This window comes from Abramis brama, assembly GCF_963993115.1.
Source record: "Abramis brama genome assembly, chromosome: 5".
NCBI classification, from domain to species: domain Eukaryota; kingdom Metazoa; phylum Chordata; class Actinopteri; order Cypriniformes; family Leuciscidae; genus Abramis; species Abramis brama.
The window spans coordinates 8,064,781-8,091,919 of NC_139967.1; the positions used below are offsets into that span (position 1 = coordinate 8,064,781).

Sequence of the window (27,139 nt, forward strand, 5' to 3'; positions counted from 1 at the left end):
TAAGCCAACATGCAAAGCTGGTGAGTGTCAATAGACCAAAACACTCCAGTAAGGATGTCTGATCAACAGGAGAATAAATACGACTAGAAAATGTAATGAAAAAAATGCTTTTTGATCAGTTTTACGAAGGACAGCTGAAGGATACTTGTGATTATTTTTTAAGATATTAAATCAAATCAAAAAAAAAAGATCCAACAAATCCACAATACCATTTAAGCTTTATTGTGATATCGGATAGTCTACAATACAGTGAAAACAGACAAATGTGACTTTTCTTTACTAGGACAGAATGCAAAGCAATGTAATCAAGTAAAAAGAAGAAAAAAGCTTTTTTTTGCATTGAAGAAAAAAAGAAAGAAAACCAGGCACGACTTAATATAGCCATTATAAACACAACATGCTTTAGACCTTATATTTTAACAGTCCTAAGAAAAGAACTCTGCAAACTCATACAATCGTTTCCTTTGCATACCACTGTCGCCTAAACTAGATGTCATTTGAATGACAAATCTCAAATTAACAGCTCTAGAAATGTTTGAAACCAGTGTCACCAAAAGAAACAGCAAAAAAGGGAAGTAAACAATCTTTTCTACCGCCAACACCTCAATATGTTGCTGTAAAAGACAAATAACAATTAAAAATTGTTTTAATTAATTTCCCACTTGGTATTCAGAGAGGCCACAAACTCACTTTTTGGTTTGACCAAGTGATTCAGTTTCCAGATTGGTACTATATGTTAAAAACAACGCTCTTTGTGCACAGACTGCACACTGACAGTGACACTGGTTTGGATCTAGTTCTGATTCTGAAAGTCTTATGGAAAGCTTTTTTTGTTTTTGTTAAACGGTCTGGGTTCGGCGTTTCTACTGTGAAATTTCGGCAGGTGAATCCAGCTCACCGCTGACCATGATGCTAAAACACGACCAGCAGACTTTCTGCTATTAGGCTCTCAACAGGAAACTATCGAAGGATGAAAATCAACTTTAATATATAAAAACAAAAAAAACAAAGCTTATCATCAAGCTAAGAGAGCACACATCAAAACACGCTGTGATACAGCAAAAGAAGTGTAATAAAGGAAACAGCACAGAGGAACTAGTGAACAACAGCAAAAACGGCTACAAATAAAGTGAGGAAAGTAAGGGAACACGCATACATGCATCCACACACTCGCTCTGTCGTCATTCACACACACACATATAAAGCCAAAGGTACAGTGAACAAAAGTGCTTCAAGTCGGGGAAGTAGAGAAACTAACCCAGTAGAAATATGTATAAAACCTTAAATATGTTACTTTATGTACAAAACTGTGTGAGAGGGACAATGTATTGTCTGTAACTCTGTATCATCTTTCAAGTAAGATATATCTACAACTATTTTGTTTGCATTGTCTTTGACTGATTCAAAGGTCACGTGACCCGACTGACCTTATCGGCGACGAACCCTGACTGAGGGTTCGCCACTCGTTCTACTATTGCCCGCCGTCCCACCCGCCCATAAGCACGACAAAACCTCGATATTTATTCATATCATTCATTATATATAGTTATGCTTGATAGAAATCTACATTAAATTCCCCTCTTTACCTCTACAGGAAGTAAGCTCCGCCCCCTCCCGCTCTAACCGCCCCGCCCCCTTTTATATACTTTGCAGGATACAACCACTGTTTCATAACATCTCTAGCTTTGACATAGAACTATGAAAAAATACTGGATTATATTATGCTTCGGTATAGACTTTCGAGTGGATAGAGGTTCTGTGAGGTTCGTTTTCCAAGTTCGTGTCGTTTTTCGAGTTCGAGCTCCCGCTTCTAGCAGATGTGCTGGGTTCTCGGAGTCATGCGCCGCACAACAACAGGAGAGGGAGATTTCTTATTTTAATCTTTTGAAGAGGCACAAGATTCATGCTGCTTAGAGGCAAAGACTTGGAGAAAAGCTACAAAAGGAACGCATGGGCTCGCATGCTCTCAGACAGTCCGGGTAAAGTGCAGAAGGTTTAAAAGTGAAAGCTCTGGATTGCATTTATCTCTATTAGCAGCAAAAGAATCACGTAACGTCACTTTGAATGGTGTCTGATTGTTAAATTTGAGACCGGTTTCTGATGCGCGCGTCGAATTGAACGAATTGTGAGCGTAGCGGACAGGTCTGCCAGCCTGTGGAAGGAAGCGAAAGCAGCAGATTTTGTGTGTTTGAAACGAGAGGGAGATGATCAAGCCAGCAACCACCCAACCCTGCAAATCATTCAAAGCATCTCATACAATCATTCGATTATTATCAATGAAAAAAGGCCATTCAATGGACAGACTTTTGCCTCTAAACCCATGAACAAGGCCTCTGCAAAGTGCAAACAAAGTAACTGCATTCAAGTATGCCATAAACATAATGCGTAAAACACACAGAGCTAACATGCGTGTGCATGTCCTAACATGTGGTTTAACACATAAATTACACATAGCAATGAACATACACATGATTGTAATATCAACAACAATAGTTTTGTAAAATCATTTGGCGTGAAGGGGGATGAAAACGCAATGCAAACATTGTTCCGAGGAGGACACTAGTTTCAGTTTTCCCCTAATGTCCAGTGCATCCAACCGGCTGTAGCTTGTCTTGTGGTTTTCTCTCGTATATAGTACGGTTGCAAAAATGGAACCTGCCACAAATGCCAACTCAAAGACGCGTGTTTGTGTAATCTCACCAAAAGCACCAGAGGCAACTAAAGCTCCTGTAGGGGTCAAGACGCTACTGCTGTACCAGAGTGTCCCGCGAATTGCACAGTGAAGTCATCCGAGGAAGAAAAGAAACATTTCGATTCGGAAATAAAATGGTTAAAACGCAAGGGAGATCATAAATACAAAAAAACCGCTATGCCACTGCAATGCTGAACGCCCACCCCATCCGAAATATACTGCTACATAGCCTTTAACGTATGTCAATCGTGTCGGTCGCCACCCCGACGTGAACGGAAAGACGATCGGAACGGGTCGGACTCAGAGAAGGAGAAAAATGCTAACCAGTAACATCAGTCCACCAGGGAGGACTCCAGATTCCCGTCGCAAAGAAAGTATACACACTAGAGCGCACACCTCCCGCTTATTCACAAAGAGAGCGGAGGATGTTAAACGAAAAAAATGAGACTGTCTTCTGGATACTGTTGACAGCGTACGAGGAGGGCCGAGCACACCGAAACCAGTTAATGGGGCGGAAACTGAGTCCAACGGGAAAGGAGAAGGTTCGGATCCCAAAGTGTTGACATGTACATCTCCGAAAAGGTCCTAGAGAGTCTTTCAGTGACCGTAGATGTCTTTGATACGCTTTCCGTCACTCTGTCTTTGAGTTTTGTGATGACCCAGTCTAGATGTGTCATGGTAGACGTTGGCGTGTGTGTGCGCGCGCGCGTGTCTGTGCGTTTTATTTTCGTTTGTGTACGTGTGCGTGTGGTGGTGTCACTCGGCAAAGTCCACAACAGAGCAGCCCAAAGGTCACTGAGCAGAGAGAGGAAGTAGGCCGAGGTCACTCCCAGCCATTATCTTTGATCATGTGAGCCAGCTCGATGATGAATTTGCCTTCTTTGTATTTCTGACTGCTCTCAAACGCATGCTCCTGTAACAGAGACAAAAACAGACAAATGTTACAACCAAAATTTGTTTTAAAAAATACACAAAGCAGTGTTGACTACTGAAATCAGAAAATATTTTTGTCCACTTTTTCATGCTCTTAACTCTGTCCCCACCACTGACGGAATTTTCCGGCAATCCATGTTTTCACTGTTATACGGTAGGGGGCGCTATTACACATCTTCTGAAAGAGTAAAGGATCTCGGGATCGGAAAACAAGCGAAGAAGCAGCAGCAGAAACAAGCGATGGAAGCATTGCTTACGCATACACTATGTAAGCTAACATGATCAACAAACATTAAACAGCATATAAATCAAAACTGCCAAACGTTACTTAATGAAATGTTGAACCCATGAAGAGGTATTTGATTATCGTTCTGAATCTGTCAAACATATCTGTTGATATGTTGTATGTTTAGATATTTATACAACAAAATATTCTGGGGGCCTTGAAAGTTTTGAGAAAATGATCAAAAACGCTGCAGCTGGCTGGCAACTTTTGTAAAAAATAAATAAATAAATAAATAAACACTGGCTTAGATAGAGTTACAAGATTATAATCATCGAATTTGCGATTTTGTGATTAAAAAAAAATTGTGATTTAAAATGCTAATTTTTCAACAAATAAAAAATAAGGCTACACAAAAAAAAAAAAATTTGTAGGGCTACACAATGTGGCCAAAACATTTCTGAATATATATCAATATGACTATCAAATAATAATAAAACAATGTTATAAACTTGTATGCTGAAATGATAGTCTTTTTAACCCCTTTTGAACCTCCTCTCACACATGTCCATTACTCATCTGGACTGAAATCCTGCCTCAGGATGATAACTCTACACTTGCAGCTTCCTGAAATAAGAGCTATTCCAGAGAAGTTCTCATCAGATGATGATGAAAAAGCTAAGAAAAACTGGTCTGTGATCAGTGTTCCAGAGTGACTTCAATCTGAAGGCTCTGTAATCAAACGTGGAGACCTGAAGTCTAACAAGATTGAGTCATGATGTAAAATCCCTCTTAACCAATCCCGAGACATGATTAGAGCTCCTGTTTAATCAGGAAGAGAACTAAATAAAGCCTCAATACCCGCCATCTACAAAAATTGAGCTTTCTTTTTATCGTTAGTTTTAGGTGAAATGATTAATAGATTACAAAAAACTAATTTATTAACAATATACCAAAGCTTTCCAAAGCAGAGATACATACACCTTTGCTTTTTCTCACATTAACATCCAATTAGGGAAGGCATTTTGAATAGGTTGGAATATATTTGACAACTTGATTACATATTTTGCATTTAAAGTAGCTCATTGATGATCCAAATTTACATTAATCAATATTAAACCATATTTTGCATTTAGTTACATACTGTTCAAAAGTTTGGGGTTGGTTAGATTTTTTAAGTTTCTTAAAAATTGCATTTATTTGATCAAAAATACAGTAAAAACACTATAATATTGTGAAATATTACTACTTAAGATTATTAATTTAAAATAGCTGTTTTCTATCTTAAAATATATATATTTTAAAAAGCAATTTATTACATAAATGCCTTTACTGTTTGACTAATGCAATGTGTCCTTGCTGAATAAAAGTATTATTTTCATGATATTTCAAACTATTTTAAATGCACATCACATGTGCGAGCATTATATTATGAGATAGTGTCTGTTTAAGGATTTATCAATGAAGGTTATGATGAAGTGTTATTGGTACTGATCTACAGTGAGGAAAATAAGTATTTGAACACCCTGCTATTTTGCAAGTTCTCCCACTTGGAAATCATGGAGGGATCTGAAATTGTCATCGTAGGTGCATGTCCACTGTGAGAGACATAATCTAAAAAAAAAATCCAGAAATCACAATATATGATTTTTTAACTATTTATTTGTATGATACAGCTGCAAATAAGTATTTGAACACCTGTCTATCAGCTAGAATTCTGACCCTCAAAGACCTGTTAGTCTGCCTTTAAAATGTCCACCTCCACTCCATTTATTATCCTAAATTAGATGCGCCTGTTTGAGGTCGTTAGCTGCATAAAGACACCTGTCCACCCCATACAATCAGTAAGAATCCAACTACTAACATGGCCAAGACCAAAGAGCTGTCCAAAGACACTAGAGACAAAATTGTACACCTCCACAAGGCTGGAAAGGGCTACGGGGAAATTGCCAAGCAGCTTGGTGAAAAAAGGTCCACTGTTGGAGCAATCATTAGAAAATGGAAGAAGCTAAACATGACTGTCAATCTCCCTCGGACTGGGGCTCCATGCAAGATCTCACCTCGTGGGGTCTCAATGATCCTAAGAAAGGTGAGAAATCAGCCCAGAACTACACGGGAGGAGCTGGTCAATGACCTGAAAAGAGCTGGGACCACCGTTTCCAAGGTTACTGTTGGTAATACACTAAGACGTCATGGTTTGAAATCATGCATGGCACGGAAGGTTCCCCTCCTTAAACCAGCACATGTCAAGGCCCGTCTTAAGTTTGCCAATGACCATTTGGATGATCCAGAGGAGTCATGGGAGAAAGTCATGTGGTCAGATGAGACCAAAATAGAACTGTTTGGTCATAATTCCACTAAACGTGTTTGGAGGAAGAAGAATGATGAGTACCATCCCAAGAACACCATCCCTACTGTGAAGCATGGGGGTGGTAGCATCATGCTTTGGGGGTGTTTTTCTGCACATGGGACAGGGCGACTGCACTGTATTAAGGAGAGGAAGACCGGGGCCATGTATTGCGAGATTTTGGGGAACAACCTCCTTCCCTCAGTTAGAGCACTGAAGATGGGTCGAGGCTGGGTCTTCCAACATGACAATGACCCGAAGCACACAGCCAGGATAACCAAGGAGTGGCTCTGTAAGAAGCATATCAAGGTTCTGGCGTGGCCTAGCCAGTCTCCAGACCTAAACCCAATAGAGAATCTTTGGAGGGAGCTCAAACTCCGTGTTTCTCAGCGACAGCCCAGAAACCTGACTGATCTAGAGAAGATCTGTGTGGAGGAGTGGGCCAAAATCCCTCCTGCAGTGTGTGCAAACCTGGTGAAAAACTACAGGAAACGTTTGACCTCTGTAATTGCAAACAAAGGCTACTGTACCAAATATTAACATTGATTTTCTCAGGTGTTCAAATACTTATTTGCAGCTGTATCATACAAATAAATCATACATTGTGATTTCTGGATTTTTTTTTTTAGATTATGTCTCTCACAGTGGACATGCACCTACGATGACAATTTCAGACCCCTCCATGATTTCTAAGTGGGAGAACTTGCAAAATATCAGGGTGTTCAAATACTTATTTTCCTCACTGTATTAAGTGTCTGCTGTAAAGATTGCATATGAAAACGCAACAGCGTGAACACTTACAGCATCAAAGTGGGCCGTAATTGAGCTGTGAATAAAGACATATATAGAGCTATATCTGTGCTGGACTGCAGCGAGAAGTCAATGCAAGGGCATGTTAATTCTGGTCACTGGAGCCCAGCTAAGTAACAGGATATCAGTAGACAAAAATAAAGAAACCCACACAGCTCAGATTTGCCAACTGCTGTCACTGCAACTGCAGAACAAGCTCTCTGACAAGCACATATCAGCTAAGTGCAACACATTGAAACAAAAAGCAGCTTGTATTGTGATGCAAGGAAAAGAAATGCAGAAGTTTAAAACAATAGTCTATAATTTGTGTGTAATGGAAGGAGAGTAAACTTACGTATTTCCAGCCCAGAGTGGTTTTACAATTTTCACAGTAGATGTCTGCCACAGCATGTAAACCTGTCAGGAGAACCCTCTCCTCCGCTGGACCACAACCGACATTCACACTGAGGGAAAAGAGGTTAATCAGTGGTCAAAATGATGATTCATGTGACTGACCTGTTTCCTGAAAGTCATTGTGGGTAATCTTTACTGGATGACCACTAAGTAGGTCAGAAGCAGTACTACAGCAGATGTGAAGAGACCAACGGCCATGCAGCATCACAGTGAAACGAGACTTGGATACAGCTAGGGTAACTTTGCCACATTTTACTGTAACATAAATCCACTGGCTAAAAACAGACTAAGAACAAGAAGTTTGCCAAACCATACATACACAAACTGCAGCATTCAATTAAATGCAAATGACATAAGAATAGATTTACGAATGATTTACACAGTTCTGCTTGTCTTTAATGGGGCTCAATGTTAGTAAAGTTACAAATTTAGAAGCAAAAGATTATTTAAATTAGCAGGTGGGGATCAGATGCATAATGAGCTGGCTTTGATGTTATAGTCAAAACTTATTTAAATACATAATGAATAATAAACTACCATTCAAAAGTTTAGGGTTGGTAAGATTTTTTTAATGTTTTTGAAAGAATTCTCTTGTGTTCACCAATGCTGCATTTATTTGATCAAAAATACAGTAACATTTTGTGAAATATTATTACAATTTAAAATAACTTTTACTTTAACATTTTAAAATGTAATTTATTCCTGTGATGCTGATTTGCCGCTCAGGAAAATTTCCTATTATTACAATCAATTTTGAAAACAGTTGTGCTGCTTAATATTTTTGTAGAGACTGTGATGCATTTTTTCTGAATTTTTATTTATTTATTCATTGATGAATAAAAAGTTCAAAAGAACACCATTTAGTAAAAATAGAAATCATTTGGAACATTATAAATGTCTTTACTGTCACTTTTGATTAATTTAACCCATTCTTGCTAAATAAAAGTATTAATTTCTTAGTTAAGTTACTGAAATCTTACTGAGCTTTTGAACAGTAGTGTATGATATATCTGTAAATATTGAGACGTGCATAAACAAGCTTTTTTTCAAATTTTGCAGCCAACTAAATTTGTTGCAATGCAATTCTCACATACAATTTAATAAAATCTGTATAGGTAAATATTGTATTATTCAGTTCATTTCAGCATTCAGAATATTTCAAAGGACACCAAAGCTCTCTTAACAAAATAATCTTTCTTGCGTTTACATTAGAAGCCGAAACTTCCACGTGTGATGACAGCAGTCTCTATATTTTTGCACTGGCAGTGTTTAACACTTGTGCTCTGCTGTTCAGTCTGTGAATTGCCTGAGGAATGTCACAGGTCACTAACACGAACAGTCAACCTCGACTTTATCATCGTAATATCTCACACACACCAGAGCGCTAGCTTAAACACACTGGTAGCGCAATGCTGAAATATGATGAATCATCAACTCGCATCATTAGATAGCAGTGCTATGTTTAGGCCTACAGCTCTTTTTAATATGCAAAACAGCTATAGCCATTCCTCTATGAGTCTCAGACAGAGATATAAGGGATAATGTGCAGTCAAACGGTCATTTTCGCAAAATAAACCCCTTCAGGGTGATATAAGACCCCTCTGCTTTGCACTCCATCTGGGTTTATTTTGCAATAACATCCAGAAACATTCTCCCTTATATACACTACCGTTCAAAAGTTTGGGATCAGAATGATTTTTTTATGTTTTTGAAAGAAGTCTCTTATGCTCACCAAGGCTGCATCTATTTGATCAAAAATATAGTATATAATATGAAATATTTTGTATTTTATTACAATTTAAAGGTGCAATGCGCAAGTCTCTGAGTTTTTGCAGAACTATGCCCCCTCTGGCGACAAGTGAAACTGCAACCAGAGGTGTGCACGCTCATTCCGTCCCGAATCCCTCTTATTTATTTTACTGTACAGGATTATAGAGGCAATCGCAGTGATCAGAGAAGGGCTCATTCAGCCCATCAGGCAATTGTTTAAGCATGTATGGGTTAGAAAAACGGGTATTTTTAACATGAAATGTTGCGCATTGCACCTTTAAAATAACTGTTTTCTATTTGAATATATTTTAAAAAAAATGTAATTTATTCCTGTGATGCAAAGCTGAATTTTCAGCATCATTACTCCAGTCTTCAGTGTCACATGATCCTTCAGAAATCATTCTAATATGATGATTTGCTGCTCAAGAAAAATTTCCTGTTATTATCAATGTTAAAAATTGTCGTACTGTCAATGTCTGCTTACTATTTTTTATTTAAAATATAAATCCTTTGTGCCATTATAAATGTCGTTACTGTCATTTTTGATGCATCCTTGCTGAATAATAGTAATTTCTTTAAAAAAAAAAAACATTTACTGACCCCAAACTTTTAAACAATAGTGTATCGTCTTAATTCACAATAAGAAAACGCTATAAATTGTTGATGTGAATGAGATAATTACTTACACTGAATTAAAGAGGTAGGCTCGTCCCTGGCTGCCTTGGAATGACTAGAGAGACAAAAAGAGAAATATAATGTTATGTATGAATGATAATGTTCAGATCAGAGTTCTCGCACACTCACAGATGCATCGGACTCGCACATGGTTTTCCATGAAAGATTCACTAAGAGGCATTAAAAGAGAGTGCGTGTGGGCGTTATGGTGCTCTGTCTATGTTTGTTCGTGTGTGTGTGTGTGTGTGTTCATGGAAAGTCTGTCTGAAATACACGGTGTTCTGACAGCCAAGTTCTGGTCACAGGCCAACATGTGCATTTGATAAATGGTTCTTAGCATATGTGTGTGCAAGTATGAAACAGTGTTTCTCTTTAGAAAATGTGTGTGTATGTGGGCTTATGACACTCTACATAATAAGCTTCACACATTGAGCTGACTAACAGACAGTAAAGGAACAGAGGTGCTTTTATTCCTCCTCATAAAAACGGAGATAAAGCTACACTGAATGGAGTCGCTTCTGTTGGGTTTCCATTCAGTGTTCAATGATATAGTTCACCCAAAAATGAAAAGTCTGTCATCATTTACTCATGTTGGTCCAAACCTGTATGGCTGTCTTTCTTTTAATATGTGGAACACAAAAAGGTGAAATTTTGAAGAATGTCCAGGCCACTCTTTTTAAAATAATCAAATCTGTCAAGTCCAAAAATGGCAAATAGGCTTACATAAATGAAATGAAATAAATAATACAAATAAATAAATTAAAGCACATCATAAGTGATCCATAAGACTCAGATTCCAAAATTTCAGAACAAAAACCTTGAAATCTGCTGTACTTCCTTGGCATGTTCATTATAATTTATGAAAGAAGTAGTCATTTGTGAACAAATCTCTTTTAGTCAGATCTTTTCAAAGAATCGGTTCATTTAGTTCAGGGGTGATTATTGATTATTACCAGTTTGATAGACATAATTAATATTTTACAAACTATAAACATTTGCTAGTACATATCTGTATTTATATGTCAGAAACCTGAAATAAACATTATGTGGTTGAAAACACTGAACAATTGTGTTATATGACGACAAGCACCGAGTATGTCTGTCTCTGGTTCAGCAGCCAATGTGTGAATGCAGATTTTAATTTAGCAGTTGATCACGTGACGCACTGAGCGTTCTAATCACCCCGGTGTGATCGCACACTTCAAAGGGTTAAATATCAAATTGAATTATTATTTGTTTTGTCTTTTGGAAGCTGCATTAAAATCCATTTGGGCTCAAAAATCTAAGGGGACTATTGTTTGAATGGGCATTACGCCTCTGAACTCACATAAAAATATGATTAAAAAAAATTAAATGGCGTACAAGTCACTATAAGCTTGATATCTCCATTTCCTTTCAGTGTAACTACAGCATACCACTAAAAAGATCTTCTTTTGTCTTCCACAGTAAAAAAAAGGAGAGTCTAGAAAGTTTGGAGCAACATGATTGTGAGTAAATGATGTCAGAACTTTCATTTTTGGTTGAACTAATCCCCTAAGTGTTTTTAAAGCTGTCTGCGTCCTTCTTTCTTCTCTGTCAGTATCTCTGGCTCCTTAATCTCTTCTCTGGCCACTTTCTTCTCTTTGCTGATGGTTTTGAAAGCATTAACCTGTTCAGCATCTACCACACCCTAATAACACAGATCACAGAGTTTAGTCTAATGAGGGCAAGAATACTTCAGCCACGTACACAAACAGCACTGCAAAAGCATCATTAACAGCATACAAATAAAATGTAAATACTGTTCATATACTATAAAGTTTGGAACAACACAACTTGTTCCAAATGAACCATTATTTGGTTCATTATTATTAGTGGTCGACCGTTCGACATAGATTTTTCGCTGGCTGATATAAAGCCATTATCACACTAATTGATTTTAATTTGAAAATGCTAAGTTTAGAAAGGATTTTTTAACAACTTTACAAGACACTTCAAAACACTTCTTTTTAACATGTTCACATTCAGAATGAGCAACAATTAAAGTGACACTTTCCTTAGCAAACACCACTAATAACGGCACTCAGTGATAGTGAGAATATTGTGAGGAGACTGTGAACAAACACACAAGGGAACTTAGTCATAAAAAGTCGGTCTGTATATTCTAGCAGTAAGTCGTGTACAAAGGTTAAGCAGACGTATTCATGGATGGAGCACTGAGTGCTCTGACAAACCAGCTAAAAATATGGATTACCAACAACAAGTGCGATGCTTTTCAGATTAGGAAAGCTTTTTGGGAAAACTTAATACACCACCAATGCATACACGCATGCTTGTTGGTGTAGGTGGTTGGATTTAGGCCAGTGTGCTCCTGGTAACCAGCTGTCATCCTCGGTCGCAGGAGCTGGGGCATGGGCGAATCGGCTTTACTTTTCCACTGCCGGTGACCTGAGTTTAGCTACAAGCCTAATAAAGACCGTTAAAGCCCACAGCGGCTGTCTGTGCTCTTCTAAGAGGAGTGTCTAACCAGCTCACGCTGAAGGCAAACGGGTAATTTTATAGGGACGTTGACACAATGAAAGGCCCCCAACTGTGTCGTTTAACATTGTGGGACGAGTAAATCTGGCTGTTGTTACAATGGCAGTGTGTGCATAATGCACATGGGAATGAGAGGAGGGGCAAAAGCTGTGCATTTAGGAGGAAGAGAATGCATTCAAGCCAGATCGTTGAGATTTAATTACAGATCTGCCTCCATTATTATGTCATAATTACAAAAGCAGAACGCTACAGTCCTGGGGAACATTCAGTGCAAATAAGCAAAGAGATACATTAGCATCTGTTAACAGAAAGTGTATTATACAAGCTTCCGATTCAGAGTATGAAATGTTTAAGACTTAAGGCCCTTTCACACTGGACGCGATTTTTACGCACGAATAATTCGCGCGATGGTTTTATTTTTTGATCAGCTGTTTGTGTAATGAGTGCTTCCACATCGAACGCGAATGTGCTGCGGCGAAAAAACTACTTTTATTTTTTTCATTTCGATGTCGATTTTTTTTTTACTTTTGCGGCGACAGAAAAGGCTTCAGCCAATCGCATACTACAAGGACAATGATCAACTCGGTTATCATGACTGTGAGTATGTTGTGTGATAGTTTTAGTTGTTGTATAGTCCTGTGCTGTGTAGGCTAGCAGGCTAAACTACATTTGGGATAGAAAGCTAATCGTCAAAGATAGAGACAGAGACCGTGTTTACGCGGCTCATGTGATGGGTTTTGACGCGAACTATTCGCACACGAACTATTCGCTTTTTCGTTACGCATCCGGTGTGAAAGGGCCTTTACTCTTTTGTTTCAGAGCTTCTCTTGATAATTCATTCATTGCAGTTACGTTTTTGTAGCAGAAATGACTAGTGTTCCAAGTGACTCGTTTCTTTAAGGTTTTTGACATGCCTTGAGGATATCTTGGTAAGTGTTGCTTGGTTTTGAACTACTGTAACCATAACAGCAGGCCACACAGAAGGGATCCCTGGGATTCGACAACTCGCTCATATTTGCCCGTGGTAAATTTCTCTTTTAAAGCGATTAATGAACACTTTAATGTTTTTTCCCCTGTGACAAGGGCCAAGGCTATTTGGGTTAATCTGCAGATGCAATGAAGTGTAGATCAATTATTTTAAAATGGTGGTTTGGTCCGTGGGGCCTAATGCATAAAAGCTGCATATACAAAAAAGGGGCTTTTGCCACAGGTAATGCAATTTCCTTCATCAGGATTTACAAAAAAAAACTTTCTACCAAAGCTATGCATACTTGTACTGGTGTTTTCATTTTAGTGACTCCAGTGGTCAGTGAGCAAACTGCTCAAACAGATACAAGAATTAACTTTCAATTTTCAACATTCATTTTGAAGCCATTGTTCATTTTACAAATATCTTTGGCATAATTGACTTTCAGATGTCAAACTGTGATTGCCTCAGAACAAAATAGGTGATACCTACATTTTAACTAGTAGTCACATTGACAATTCACATCAATTTAAAACAATCTCTTAGCAAGTATCTGAACTGTGCCAACTAGCTATATTATTAAGACATCAAATGTTAACATAAGCTGTGTGCCAGTTTAGAATATAGACAGGGAATAATGCATAAAACATACACTACCATTCAAAAGTTTGTTTTTTTATAAGATTTTATTTTATTCTGCAAAGATACATTAAAATAATCAAAGGTGACAGAAAAGATCTTTTGTAACATTATTGTAAATTTCTAATAAATGTTGTCAAACTTGATAATGTTAAGAAATGTTTCTTGAGCCCCAAATCAGCATTATAATGATTTCTGAAGGATCATTTGACACTGAAGACTGATGCTGAAGATTCAGCTTTGATTACAGGAATAAATTACATTTTAAAACATATTCACATAGAAAAGGGTTATTTTAAACTGTAATAATATTTCACAATATTACTATTTTTAATGTTTCTTTTTAATGTCTCTCAAAAACATTACAAAAAGCATGCCGTACCAAACTTTTGAATGGTAGTGTATGTAAACGAAAAATTAAATGCATTCTGGCATATAAGCAGATAAAGCCAGTTGTGCATAGTTAAATTATATACTTTAGTTTGCACTGAAACGACACACATACTTAAAAATCTCAGAACCACTGCACTCTAATCAATGGAGATTTGGAGCATGTGTATTATCACTTTAAATACCAATTTGTAGATTCATGGCATCAATTTATTGATTCATGCTCACATTATAAACTTTGACCAGTATCATATATGTGGTCCACAACTGTTGAACATCAAAAAACAGACATCTCTCAGGTCTTTATGCAAAATGTGCTTCCAACGCAGGCTGATTTTATTGTGAGGCTAAAACTTTCCACCTGGCTTGAAAACAAAACCACCCATTCTTTTACTGCCTTCATTTATCTATTGGCTGAAGATCTGCTCAGCAGTGACTGGCTGACTTTCCTCCCTCTCTCACTGGCCTTAAACTCTTCGGCTAATGTAACCTGAGATTACTGTTGTTAAAACAGAACAAGTGGGTCATTTACTGTTCTCATCAAAGGCACCTGGCTCAGAGACAAACTGCAGTCAATGCTGGGTTTGTTCTAATTCTTTTCAATCACTACGTGATTGTGGGAGCAGTTATGAGGCACATCTGATAGTAGGGGTTTGGTAATTCACTTTAACTAGAGGAGGAGAAATGGGGAGATTTACAGAAAAGGGATCAGAACCTGCAACCTGGCAGCATCCTAACTTCATAAACCTACACAGGCAGCAACTCCACACTTCACACAAAAAAAGTATTCTTTGTGGGAGAGTTGTATTGTTATCTAAGCATCTCTCTAATCGGACATAAAAATACATAAAATACAAAAATACACGCTTAAATAACTTTCAGTATTAAAAGAAAAATATTTATAATCAACTTTTTTCTTGCTCCATCCATCATCTCGGTTTTACTTATTCACTAAATTTGACATAATGCATTCTGGGATTATAATTTGGCAGTAATGAGATTTGTTCATTTCTACCCCACTTTCTACATCGTATATCACTTACTTCACTAGTTTGCATGCCCATTTAGTCTTAAAGGTTATTAGTAAACTAACTTGGCTTGCTGTCCTTGGAGAAAGCTTGAACCTGAGGCTCGGCTTGAGCTCCGGCTTGAGTTAAAACCTCCTTATGATGGAATTGTGCATAAGAGGATAGAGAGAGTTTACTGGAGGAGAAGGGCTGCTGGAAGAATTTATCAATGGGATGACGTGCTTATATAGTACGCTCGTAATGATGATTGACAGGACTGAATGTTTAGGCTCCTCCCGAACCTACTGTACATTTGGAACTTCATTACAAATAATAGAGCAATGCATTGTTTAGGTCAATTAATCTGACGATTTTTTACCGGTTTTCGAAAAATCGTTCTGCCTGGTGTTACTTACAAAATCTATCAATAGCCATGTAAATATATGGTATACATTTTCTATTTTCAAATATTATTAGTGAATTTTGGGCAAATAAATCTATAATATAAATGTAAATAAGTGTAAATAAATATTTATATACATGTGTACATATATATATATATATATATATATATATATATATATTTTTTTTTTTTTTTTATTATTTTTTTTTAGGGGTGTAACAGAACCCTCATGTCACGATTCGATACATATCACGATACTGAACTCACGATACGATATTATTGCGATACTCAAGAGATATCATAAAGGTTAACAAAAATGAACTGTTGATTAAAATGCTAAATTTGATATTAAATTGGGTGTGGAAATGAATAGGCTTGGAAACCCAATGCACAGGACAATAGAGACACCCGAATAAAAATATTCATGATTCTGAAGCTGAAAACACAATTATTTTAGACAAAATATGCTTACACTCTTTCACTGACTACATATATTTAAAATAATGTAGGCCACTTTTTACTGGTAACATAAGACATGTGGCATTATCAGGACCCACAAATATTCCCCCATTGCATTATATATAGCAGTTTAATGTAGTACTGACACTTTTTTCACGCACAGTAATTTTCATTTTGGGTGAACTATACACAATACATATTGTTGCATTTTTGTATCGCGATATATTGTGACACGATATATTGTTAAACCCATGGATATTAGCTATTAATATCTGCTTTGCTGAATCACTGCAGTTTTTAAAAATTACCAAAACATCATATCTTAGAAGGTAAAATAATAATGATGCCAATGTTTTGAAGCATTATTCAGGAAAAATATGCTTATGGTCAAGGTGCATTATAATTCGGCAAACTAGGTTTTGGAGAAGAGAGAATAGGTATGCAAATCTTCCAAGGACAATTGTTTTGGAGGCACCCAATATAAGGACTTAGACACTTAGACTTACACTAGATTGCTTAAAGTATAAAGATCTTGATGTAGTGCTATACGACCCAATGTCCCATCTCCGGAGCAGATGGGGTGTCTGTCTGTGAGTCAGAAGGGTGCTTGACGATGACTTACTGACAAAGCCTTAGCTTAGCCTTTCCACAATACTGTCCGCATTCCGTCAGTGACGTTTGATGCCAATCCAATAGTTCAGCATGCAAGTCCTGCTTTTTATTGGCTAGCGTCATGCCTGCTAATCCTTTCTAATGTTGATCCAATTTTTGGCAGGTTTGTGACAGCATAATGCAAGATATCATACCTCACCTCCTAGTTTATGAAAGAATGCATTAGTAGGACGCTATGCATCCTTTCAATGGGGAGTTCACCACAATTAAATGTCAAGAATGATTGCATTAAATGAAAGATAACAACAAGAAGAGTGAGAAAGATATCTGACATGGCAAGTGTCAGCAATGCTGGAAGAGTGAAAGTACGTCATAAACAAATTGGCCTGCTTTAACAGTTAAAACAAAAAAAACACAACATTTTCCACTTTTAAGCGCTAACAAAGGCCTCCATTCTGAAATAAGGTGGGTCATCTTTAACAAAGCCATCTTTAGGCTTCATCTAAATGCCAGGATATGTAAGGAACATCTGTTGAGCTTTTCAATGTGTAATGTCAATTCTTGCCCTTAAAATCTCCTCACAGATGACAGCGCAGAAACAATGTACCTTTCATAATATACGACCTGCCATTGAGCAGGTCCATTTGTTAATGAAATAAAGATGCATGCCATGAAAAGAGCCCTTAGGTTCGGAGTAGCTGCAGGAGAAAGGTGCTGGACCCAGACTATCACCCTCAACGAAATGACATAATCAGCTTAGAGGTAATTCTTGGCATGGAGGAGATGAGATGCAGTCATACAGTATAGCAAAACCTCTCTTCATCAGAGCGACACACACCTCCCCAGAGCATGTGGTGTTTTCCAAGTGCTAAGAGCATTAATGCTTTTATTTGGACACACAAACAATCCTTGCCTGAAAAGAGACTTTCTGACAGATTGTGGAGGATGAACGCACTGGAGCTTGAGCTGAAGCCGATTCAAATGAATTTTGTTTTGCTTGCTGTGAAATTCCATTATTTGTCCTGAAGTTTGCCCCTGGTCTACCTTAATGTCCAAAAAAAGACTGTCTAACTGGCATGGGCGCATACAGTCAGTCAATTAATCCGCGTGTAAAGAGGGCATGATATTAGGGACTGCTGCTCCACACAGATCTTATTTTAGATTTTGTGTGTATTTATATACAGATTGCAATGCATCACCAACCATTACAAGTCATAACTTAGTTGGTGGTCATATGATTCATACATTTCTACAGTACATTTTAGATATACTGTATGGAAATGTGTTTCTTAATATCAAAAAATACTGATTTAATTTAATAAGTATATAGTCTGTTTGCACTGAGTGTTTTAAAAGTGAAACCAGTGTTTTCTGTGTCTCTGAATTGCTCAGTTCACAGTAAAATACTTCATCTCCACATGTGAGTTTAGCATGCATTTGGGAACGTAGCGGGCAACGGTTATTTTCACATTTGCATAATTTCCAAAATGTTTATGGGCAGATGATTACAGCATTTCACTAGATTTGTAATGAGACACATTTGTAAACCCGTTTTCACAGAAATGGTAGTTTGGTAGAACTGGAGTTCCCGTCAAAATAAAAGCTCAAGGGTTTATCTCTTGCAAGTGAATTAGTTAGGACAACAGTATTCTAATTTCCCTACTGCAGCATAATGTAAAATTATATACTTATTAAATATTGCATTTGTTTTACAATATATATGATATTTCTCTCATAGGAATAATAATAATATACCATTATTATTCTTATATTGTAATTGTTTGGCTTCCTATAACACCAGTGTGACTAAAGAGAGGGTTGATTCCCCTTTAAGGTTCAGTCAAAGTCAATGCACTGACTTTTTTCTTTGTTCAATTTGCAGCCTGAACATGAGTTGGAGCTCTTAATTTTGAACTCTCAAAGTGCACCAGATTGATGAATTTAATTTAAAAATAAAACCTTTTTCTTACGAGGGGCCATGCCCCCGGACCCCCAAGAAGGACAGAGGTCCAGTCCCCATACTCTCACAAAATCCTCTGGGAAACACTGTATGTACATTTAGCCTTGACCTCTTTGTAATCTTAACACAATACGATACAGGATTGCATGACTGCATATCCACATAATCTATGACCTTAAAACAACAACAACAACAGTCTCTAAATCTGTAATGGAAATACAAGTTAACCAACATTCCATTCCTCAGGTCAAAATAATCAATAAAACGTTGCTGGATCACTTGGCAACTCATGAAAACATCATGTCAAACAGCTTCAGATTTCTGACCCGTGAAGCAGCTATGTGACGTGGCTTCTTTTGTAAAAATTTTAATTAGACCTTTTCTTTTCTTATAAAAATGAGAAAGCAAATCGAACTGTGGTTGTATTCATGAAATTCTTCTTAAGAAGCTAAGAATTTTTTTTAAGATAATGTTCATAAGAATGTTCCAGAAAGGGATTCCAGAAAACTTCTAAAGTTATCAGATATTTTCTTAAAGGGATAGTTCACCCAAAAATGAAAATTCTGTCATCATTTACTCACTGGAAGTTGTTCCAGACCTCTATGAATTTCTTTCTTCTGCTGAACACAAAACGTATTTTGAAGAATATGGGTAACCAAACAGTAGATGGGCCCCATTGACTTCCATAGTATGGAAAGATAAAAATACTATGGAAGTCAATGGGTCTCATCAACTGTTTGCTTATCGACATTCTCCAAAATATCTTCTTTTGTGTTCAGCAGAACAAAGAAATTCATACAGGTTATGGAACAACTTGAGGGTGAGTAAATGATGACAGAATTTTCATTTTTGGTTGAACTATCCCGGCTTTAGCAACAATTGTAATCTTAAGGCGAGACACGGCAGGCGAAAACATCGTTTTTTTTTCACTGGTCAATTTTGAGATTTTGGGATATTTGTCTCCAATAACATGTCTTCTTTCAGACTTGTGGTGAAAAAAAGTCAGAAATACACATTTAGGTCTTTATTTTACTACACTCTGTCTGTTTGCATCTGTAGATTTCTCCTAAATTCAACAAAAGTTGGCGTTGTAAATCATCCCGCTCCTCCGCGATCGCCGTCTGCACCCTGTCATCGCATACACCGTTAGAAAGCTCTCTCTCTCCTGTACAATGCTGTCGGATCCAAATATGGTCATTTCCTTTTTATCAGCAACCAATCGTGAAAGTAAAAGGGGGGATTTAACTCTAAATGCGCAATCTCATTGGCTGATATAAATCTTTAAAGCCCGTTTTCTCAAAATGACTTTTCTCTCATACTCCAAGTCCGAAATCTCCACTTCAGTAGCATCTATATACACCAAACTTTCCAGTCTTGTACCTAGTTATATTATGAAGACATTTACAGAGGGATTTGTAAATATATTATTCCTAGCCTGATTTATATAACATTTTATTCCAAAAAAACATGGCGAAAATCATTTTTTTAAGGCTATTGATAGTATATTCTGATTTACAGGATAACAAAAGTAGATATCCATAAATCCCTCTGTAATTTTTTTCCCCATCTAATATGTGAACACAATGAAAAAATAATTTTGAACCTGGCTTTATCCAATACTCAGAATTAGCGCATATTTAATTAGATAATGACTCATTTGCATATTTAAACATTCAATTACAGAAAACTTGTAACAGATTTTTTCCTCATCTTAATGTAGGTAATCACCTGGGAATGTTTCATGGTGATATCTGCTAGTTAAACATTTTACCCAATTCACCTGTAGTGTCTCGCCTTAAGAATCTAATTTTCAAATCCCTTTAGCCTGGAAAACAAGAAATCAAACAGGTTAACCAAACCACCTGTTCCCAGAACTACAAGAGGGTCCGACTGATCCTGACAGGTGCTGTGCATGCTGGGAAGTGGATCATCTCTTGCAGTAGCGTTAACAGCTTAGCCATCTGGGAGTGTGGCACGTGCCTCGTGTGTGAACATATCCTGCTAAATCCACCAAACAAGATGCAAAGTGTCTGCTGTGGTATCGCAGTATACCATACACAAAACCGTACGTCAGCTAGGCTGGTAAACCTATTATGGGTGCTGTCAGGAGACACAAAAACCGTCTTAGCACAGCAGAGACGTGACTTACAGCATGCATATGTACATGAGAGCTGTCATTTCCCCCACCAAGTTTATTATTTTCAAATTAAGTAAAATTACTAGGTAAATCATTTTTTAAAATCTTTTATCCAAACATATGCCTTACATGGCATTTAAGGTATGCATTTTCAATTAAACGCGTTCCCTAGGAATCAACCCCATGTCCTTGGTGTTCCTGACGCCATGCTCAACTTGTATGAACTAACTATTTCTTTTAGGTATTTTGGTATCAATATTTTTATGTGAGGACCATTCTTCTCAACTCGTGTTTCTTGAAATCCCGTGGTAACTGCAAAAGCTACAATACTTGGGCTATGATCACAGTGCTGAATAATGTAGTTAATTTAGTAGCATCGCTACTTTTAGTCAGTTACTCCCCAACACTGCCTGTAAGTCCATTAGAGTCGCCACTGACCTTTGAGATGAGCTCATCGTGATTGGCGAGATGTGCCCGGCAGTGGATGCAGCTGTAGGTTCGGTGACAGTTGGGCAGGTAGGCCTGGAAAGTCTTTGACTTTGTCATTTTGACCATCTCACAGTCGTGGTTCTCTTCACTGGGTTCTTCTGGGCTGGCACTAGACGAGTTGCAGCTTTGCTGAACTTGCTGACAGAAGAAACACTGGAAGATGCAAGCAAAAGCCGTCGTTGTTGTGGAGTGGGTGTGTGGCACGCTCCACACAGACACCACGGGAGAAAATACGACCTGGAAAAAGAAGGCAAGAAAAGGAGGATGGAGAAAGTCATTATTAATTGGCTTCTACCAAGCTATAAAAAGTTAGGGTAATCTTAAACTGACCTTTAGGACCAAAAAATCCTCATGATTTTCATCATTTACTCAACTCATGTCTTTCCAAAACCCTATGACTGTCTTTCTGCTGTGGAACACAAAATGAGAAATTGCACCGGTTACTTTTCCATGCAATTACGATGAATGTGAACCAGAGCAAAAGCACCACAGAAGTAGTTGTAAGCTTCACAAAAACATTCTTTTGAGTCGGCTCTCAAGTTATCCAGTTCACAAAATCAGTCTGAGGGAATCGTTCAAGAATTGGACTGATTTGGTTCTCTTGATCCGACTTCCCTTCATTTAGTCTAACTCAATGATCCGTTGCATTTAAACAAAATTTAACTAAAAGGGTGGATGAATAACTACTTAAAATGATGGTCGTTATGACTTCAGATGACTTTGAATATAGTTCACGAGTTATATTGTCCACATTTATGATACTTTTATGGCACTCTTGCAACCTATTTGAAGCTTAAAATTGCATGGAAAGAGTAACCATTAAATGATGACAAAGTTTTCCATTTTTGGGTTGAACTTACATTTGCATTTTTGCATTCCATTTAGCAGATACTTTTATCCAAAGCGACTTACATGGCATTTAAGGTATGCATTTTCAATTCAATGCATTCCCTAGGAATCAATCCCATGTCCTTGGTGTTCCTAACGCCATGCTCACCTTGTATGAACTATTTCTTTTAAGCATGAACAATTTGTCTTAAAATGGCAAAAAAAAAAAAAAAAAAATTGTATGCAAATGAGCAGCTCAAATCAGATAAAAGCAAAAGAAAACAATTTCCTCTTCACCCTTGACAGCTTAAGCCTGATCAGCCAGTGAGACTGATGAAGTGTGAATAATAAAGATTTTCCCTCCAGCGAACACCACATATTTAACATTCACTTTTAGACAAGTTGTTTAAGCATGTCAAAAATGGCAGCTAGTTGCCCTGTGCACCAAGAGGACCAAGCTAAGCTCTATTGCCACCGTGGGAAACGCTTCATCTATAACACAATAACATTCAAATCATCTTGATTTACCAGACCAGACTGCCCCCTTTTTACAAAGCCAAAATAACACTAAAGCAGTGAACTAATTGTGGATGGTTATTTATACATCAACGATTTTAGCTACAGCACTTCCTTTGATTATCATGCAAAACCTTTGTACATGAACATGGCTTTCAAAGTACCATATTGCCATGTGATGCCACTGTATCATGGAACTTTTCTGCAATAATAATAATTAAAGGCATTTCACACTTAAAGAGATAGTTCACCCAAAAATGAAAATTCTGTCATAATTTACCCACCCTCAAGTTGTTCCAAACCTGTATGAATGTCTTTCTTCTGTTGACAAGAAAAGATATTCTGAAAAATGTCAGTAACCAAACAGTTGATGGTCCCCAATGACTTCCCTAGTAATTTTTTCTGCATACTATTGAGGCCAATGAGGCTCATCAACAGCTCATCAACTGTTTGGTTACCCATATTCTTTAAAATATTTTCTTTTGTGTTCAGCAGAAGAAAGAAATGGATACAGGTTTGGAACAATTTGAGGGTGAGTAAATGATGGCAGAATTTTCATTTTTGGGTGAACTATCCCTTTAAGGCACTAGCTGATTTTAATATGTGGCTTTTCTAAAACACCAGCTCTTTTTGACATTCATCATTCCATAGTTCCCATGCTGTTCACACAGACAAACAGAAAATAACAGGAAACTCTGTATAATGCGCTAATGAGGGGGCAACAACACTGTATGCTAAAGAAAACAGTCACTTCCGCAATAGCACAGGAAGCTCCAACCATGCCGACCAACAAAGCGCTCTGGCGCCGATGGGTTGCCAGATCTCGCTAATAACATGCAACACACTCTGACTTACCTAACCAAAATAAGTCTGAAGAAGCAACCTCATGCTTCTTTTGTTTTGCATAAAACATACATTATCAATGCAAAATTAATTTTGACGCTAAAATATATTTTCGAGAACCATATCCTTTTCCTTAATCATTTAAATGTCTCACATATTACAAATGACCCCATAAATAAATCTCACTCGTGCACACACGCACACAGAGAATCTGAGGAAAGCAGACACGGATGACTAAAGCGGAACTGTTCAACAATACACTGGGATTCTTCGTACAGCAAGTGGGAATATTTGACATCTGCTGCTATTAGTGGTCGATCATACGTCATTGTGATGTTATCAATCTCAAATATGCAACTGTATTATGTTAACAAGCCCTCAAAAAGGCCCATAATTATAAGCGACTTCATGTAAACAAAACACAAATTCGCTTATAATAAGCGGAGTTGGCAACATTGTCGCGCGTGCACGAAGACCTCGCACAGCGCTCGATGTGGCACGCGTCACGGTGGAAATGAGAACTTTATTACCTGTAAACATTATATCTACAGATATTCTGTATTATATTATTGATTTTTTTTAATCTTAGGCTACAAATCTATTAATCACATAAATATGCACGAAAAATATCGAGATTATTCCCTATATTTAATGTAATTAGCACGAATTATAATGTAGCCTAAACACAAAAATAAGCACTAACGTGCTTGCGCAAATTACTACACTACACTACAGTTAATTGGAAAGAACACACACATATGTAACATTGTAAAATGTACGAAAATATGATTATAACTGTTCAGTTATAATATGTTTATAACTTCTCACCCTGTAAAAGCGCTGAAGTTTTGAAATAAAACCAGAGGACGGTCGATCTGAAGGAAGATCAACAGCAGACAAAGGAGGCTCATGAGTGCGTGTTAACCTGACAGGATAAGGCTAATCATGAGTATGATGGCTTGAGAAAAACAATAACAGCTATAACAAATCTAACTATTTAAAAGCTCAAATAGTCACGTTAAGCTACTAATCACTTATAAATCTAAGCAAGTTACTTATTCAGTGCAACTTATTCCGCATACGCATCTATTTGTCTCTTTTGTTTTACTTCCATGTTACAAACAACTAAAGCAAGATGTTCATAAAAGCAATTCAGTGCGTCAACAATAGGCAACCAGTTACAAAAGGTGCAAATAGATTGTTGTCAGCGGGATCTTTAGAGCAAACAACAAAGAAACCGTGAGACCAACGTGGATACAAAACAAAGGCTCGTGCGTTGACAAAACCAGGAAGCGCAGTGACAGAGACCAAATTTGAGTCTCGATATCTGCAAACACTAATGCCAACGATAAATTGTCATTCTTTATGCAAACCAAATACGATATTTGTGTTTTTGTACCGTGCAATTAACTTACAAATCGCGTGCATGCATCCAACTCCACATTTTTTTCAAAGGCAGACGAGAGATTTAGACAAGGAAATGTTTTGAGCTTGTGTACATATACAAATAATCGTTCTATATTTTCACATATCAAATATAAATGTATATTAGTTTGACATGAGCAGAAACTCATCAACTTACCACTTGAACTGGATCTCAATGCGAAGTTTGGCATAGATTTTCTACAGGGAAGCTGATATTTTTTTCCCCCTCAACGTATGATTTGTGATATTTTTTATTTATTTTTGGTTCTGGTTGTCTTGTCTCGGTGCAGGTTCCGTCTGAGATCTCAAACTGAGACTATCTGACAGTTTTGTGTGTCGGTTAGGCTGTACATTTCTCTAGTCTTTGTTGCACTCTTTGTGTTTGTGTGATAGACTTGCTGCTTTGTGAGTGGGCGGGGCGTCGCATTACTGGCGTGTAAAGCAGCCAATAGCGGGGCTGCGAGGGCGTGGCCATCAGTGAAGCGAAAATAATCCCGGATGTGTAAATAAATACAATGCAACTCAACGATTATATAGGTTAAGATGATGACTTCATCGTATCCATGTTTTGCATTATGTCCCCAGGCATCTCTCAAAATGGAGAGCTGTATGTCCCAATGAAGAACAATTCAACGAAGTGTAATGGATTTAAATGTTTAGATTTTAAACATTTAATTGAGTTAATTGATTGAATAGTTCTTAGAATAGTCTGTAGTTTGAGCCCTATAATGTCATATTATGATACACCCACACAAAGTCCACATGTGAAACATGCAATTCATGTCAACGTGTCAAGACAAGAGTCATCATAGAGCAATATTGCTTAATTAATGGTTTGGGACTTGTGTAAGGGTGGGATTCACAGCCTGGCAGCATTAAAGAAATGGCCCCATCTTTATGCGTCAGAGAGCATCTGCTACGCCTTATAAATAAGTGAAGAGACTGCCTAAAAATAAATGATGGTCACAACAAAAACAACCCAGTATTCTAGTAACTGTGCACAACTATAACGGCAGATGCAATGCATAAAGTACAACTTATCCATACTATATTGACATGCATGTCATAGTCATCATATTCACTGACAGTGCGTTGTTCAAAAATAAATAACCCATTACCTATTGACAGGCAGACAGACGCAGCGTTCCGACGATAATCAATACTCATCAATAGTTTCAAAAGCGAACAGGAAGGCGTGAATTCGTGGAATATTATCAAGTCTTCGGGTAAATAAGGAAGCCTGTCGCGTCGCCACCACTGTCCTGATGATGTCATATGTTTTCATTCTGCGTCCCATTTTATAACTCCGCGCCATAGTAACCCACAGTAAAGCTTTTCACACTGACTCAAGGCAATTATTACCCAGCTCACCATATCAAATAAAAATACAGAGTGTTACGCTTGACAGCGTCGTGTTTTAACTTACTGCCTGCTTTAGGGATATAAAAACACAGCACTCCAATGTGACCTTCGCTGAGGCACTTATGGAGTCCTCTTAAAGCAACTCACACATTCGGGTGTTTGCACTGGAAAATATCATCGAATTTAAAAACAAAACATGCCAAATGTTGCACGACGCAGAATGCGATACCTTTTAGGTGGCCGTGGATCAGTTGTTCTCCCCACTGCAGGGTTTCTCATTCAGGAGCACTGCTGTGGTGTCCGCATGTGTCACGACGGCGCAAGATGCTGCTGCTGCTGTTGTTGTTGTTGTTGTTTAGAGTCTTGTGTTCATATTTCTTTCGCTCCGACACTCTTCTCTGCGGATTTTTTTTTCTTTTCTTTTTTTTTGAATGAGACTGTGATGCGATCACGTAGGCTACGAGGCGGAGGTCGCTATTAGTGTGCGCTCCACGCTCACTAACATTTACATCTGTCCCGTCTTCATTCACAAATATTTTTCAAGCTAAACAAGCACGCGACCTTTTTTTAAAATGCATCAAAAAAAAAAAAAATCATAATTTGGGAAAGCTCCATTTCAATTTTAAAGAATGTAAAAATACAGTTGCAATTTTAAAGAATGCAAAAAATGTTGCCTATAGTTTTTTTCACTGCTGTATGTAGGCTAAGTATCCAATTATGATTAATTGAAAATGATCACACA

The 27,139-nt window shown here is 37.5% G+C and overlaps 1 protein-coding gene across 4 annotated transcripts; it reads right to left on the reverse strand.

Annotated features, from left to right (window-relative positions):
* Positions 1 to 206: 206 nt before the first annotated feature.
* Positions 207 to 26,937, reverse strand: ypel1 (yippee-like 1). 4 transcript variants are annotated; one of them, XM_084115416.1, is made up of 6 exons: positions 26,627 to 26,841; positions 21,754 to 21,832; positions 21,373 to 21,660; positions 9,855 to 9,898; positions 7,340 to 7,448; positions 207 to 3,605 (listed from the first exon to the last, which is right to left on the reverse strand). In XM_084115416.1, exons 3-6 carry the CDS (start codon positions 21,487 to 21,489, stop codon positions 3,516 to 3,518), a joined length of 360 nt encoding a protein of 119 aa, XP_083971542.1. In that variant the 5' UTR covers positions 21,490 to 21,660; positions 21,754 to 21,832; positions 26,627 to 26,841; the 3' UTR covers positions 207 to 3,515. The 4 variants fall into 4 exon arrangements, with proteins under 4 accessions (XP_083971542.1, XP_083971540.1, XP_083971541.1 ...); XM_084115414.1 differs by lacking the exon at positions 26,627 to 26,841 and adding an exon at positions 25,193 to 25,442; XM_084115415.1 differs by lacking the exon at positions 21,754 to 21,832 and having other exon boundaries at positions 26,627 to 26,937.
* Between the last annotated feature and the right edge of the window lie 202 nt (positions 26,938 to 27,139).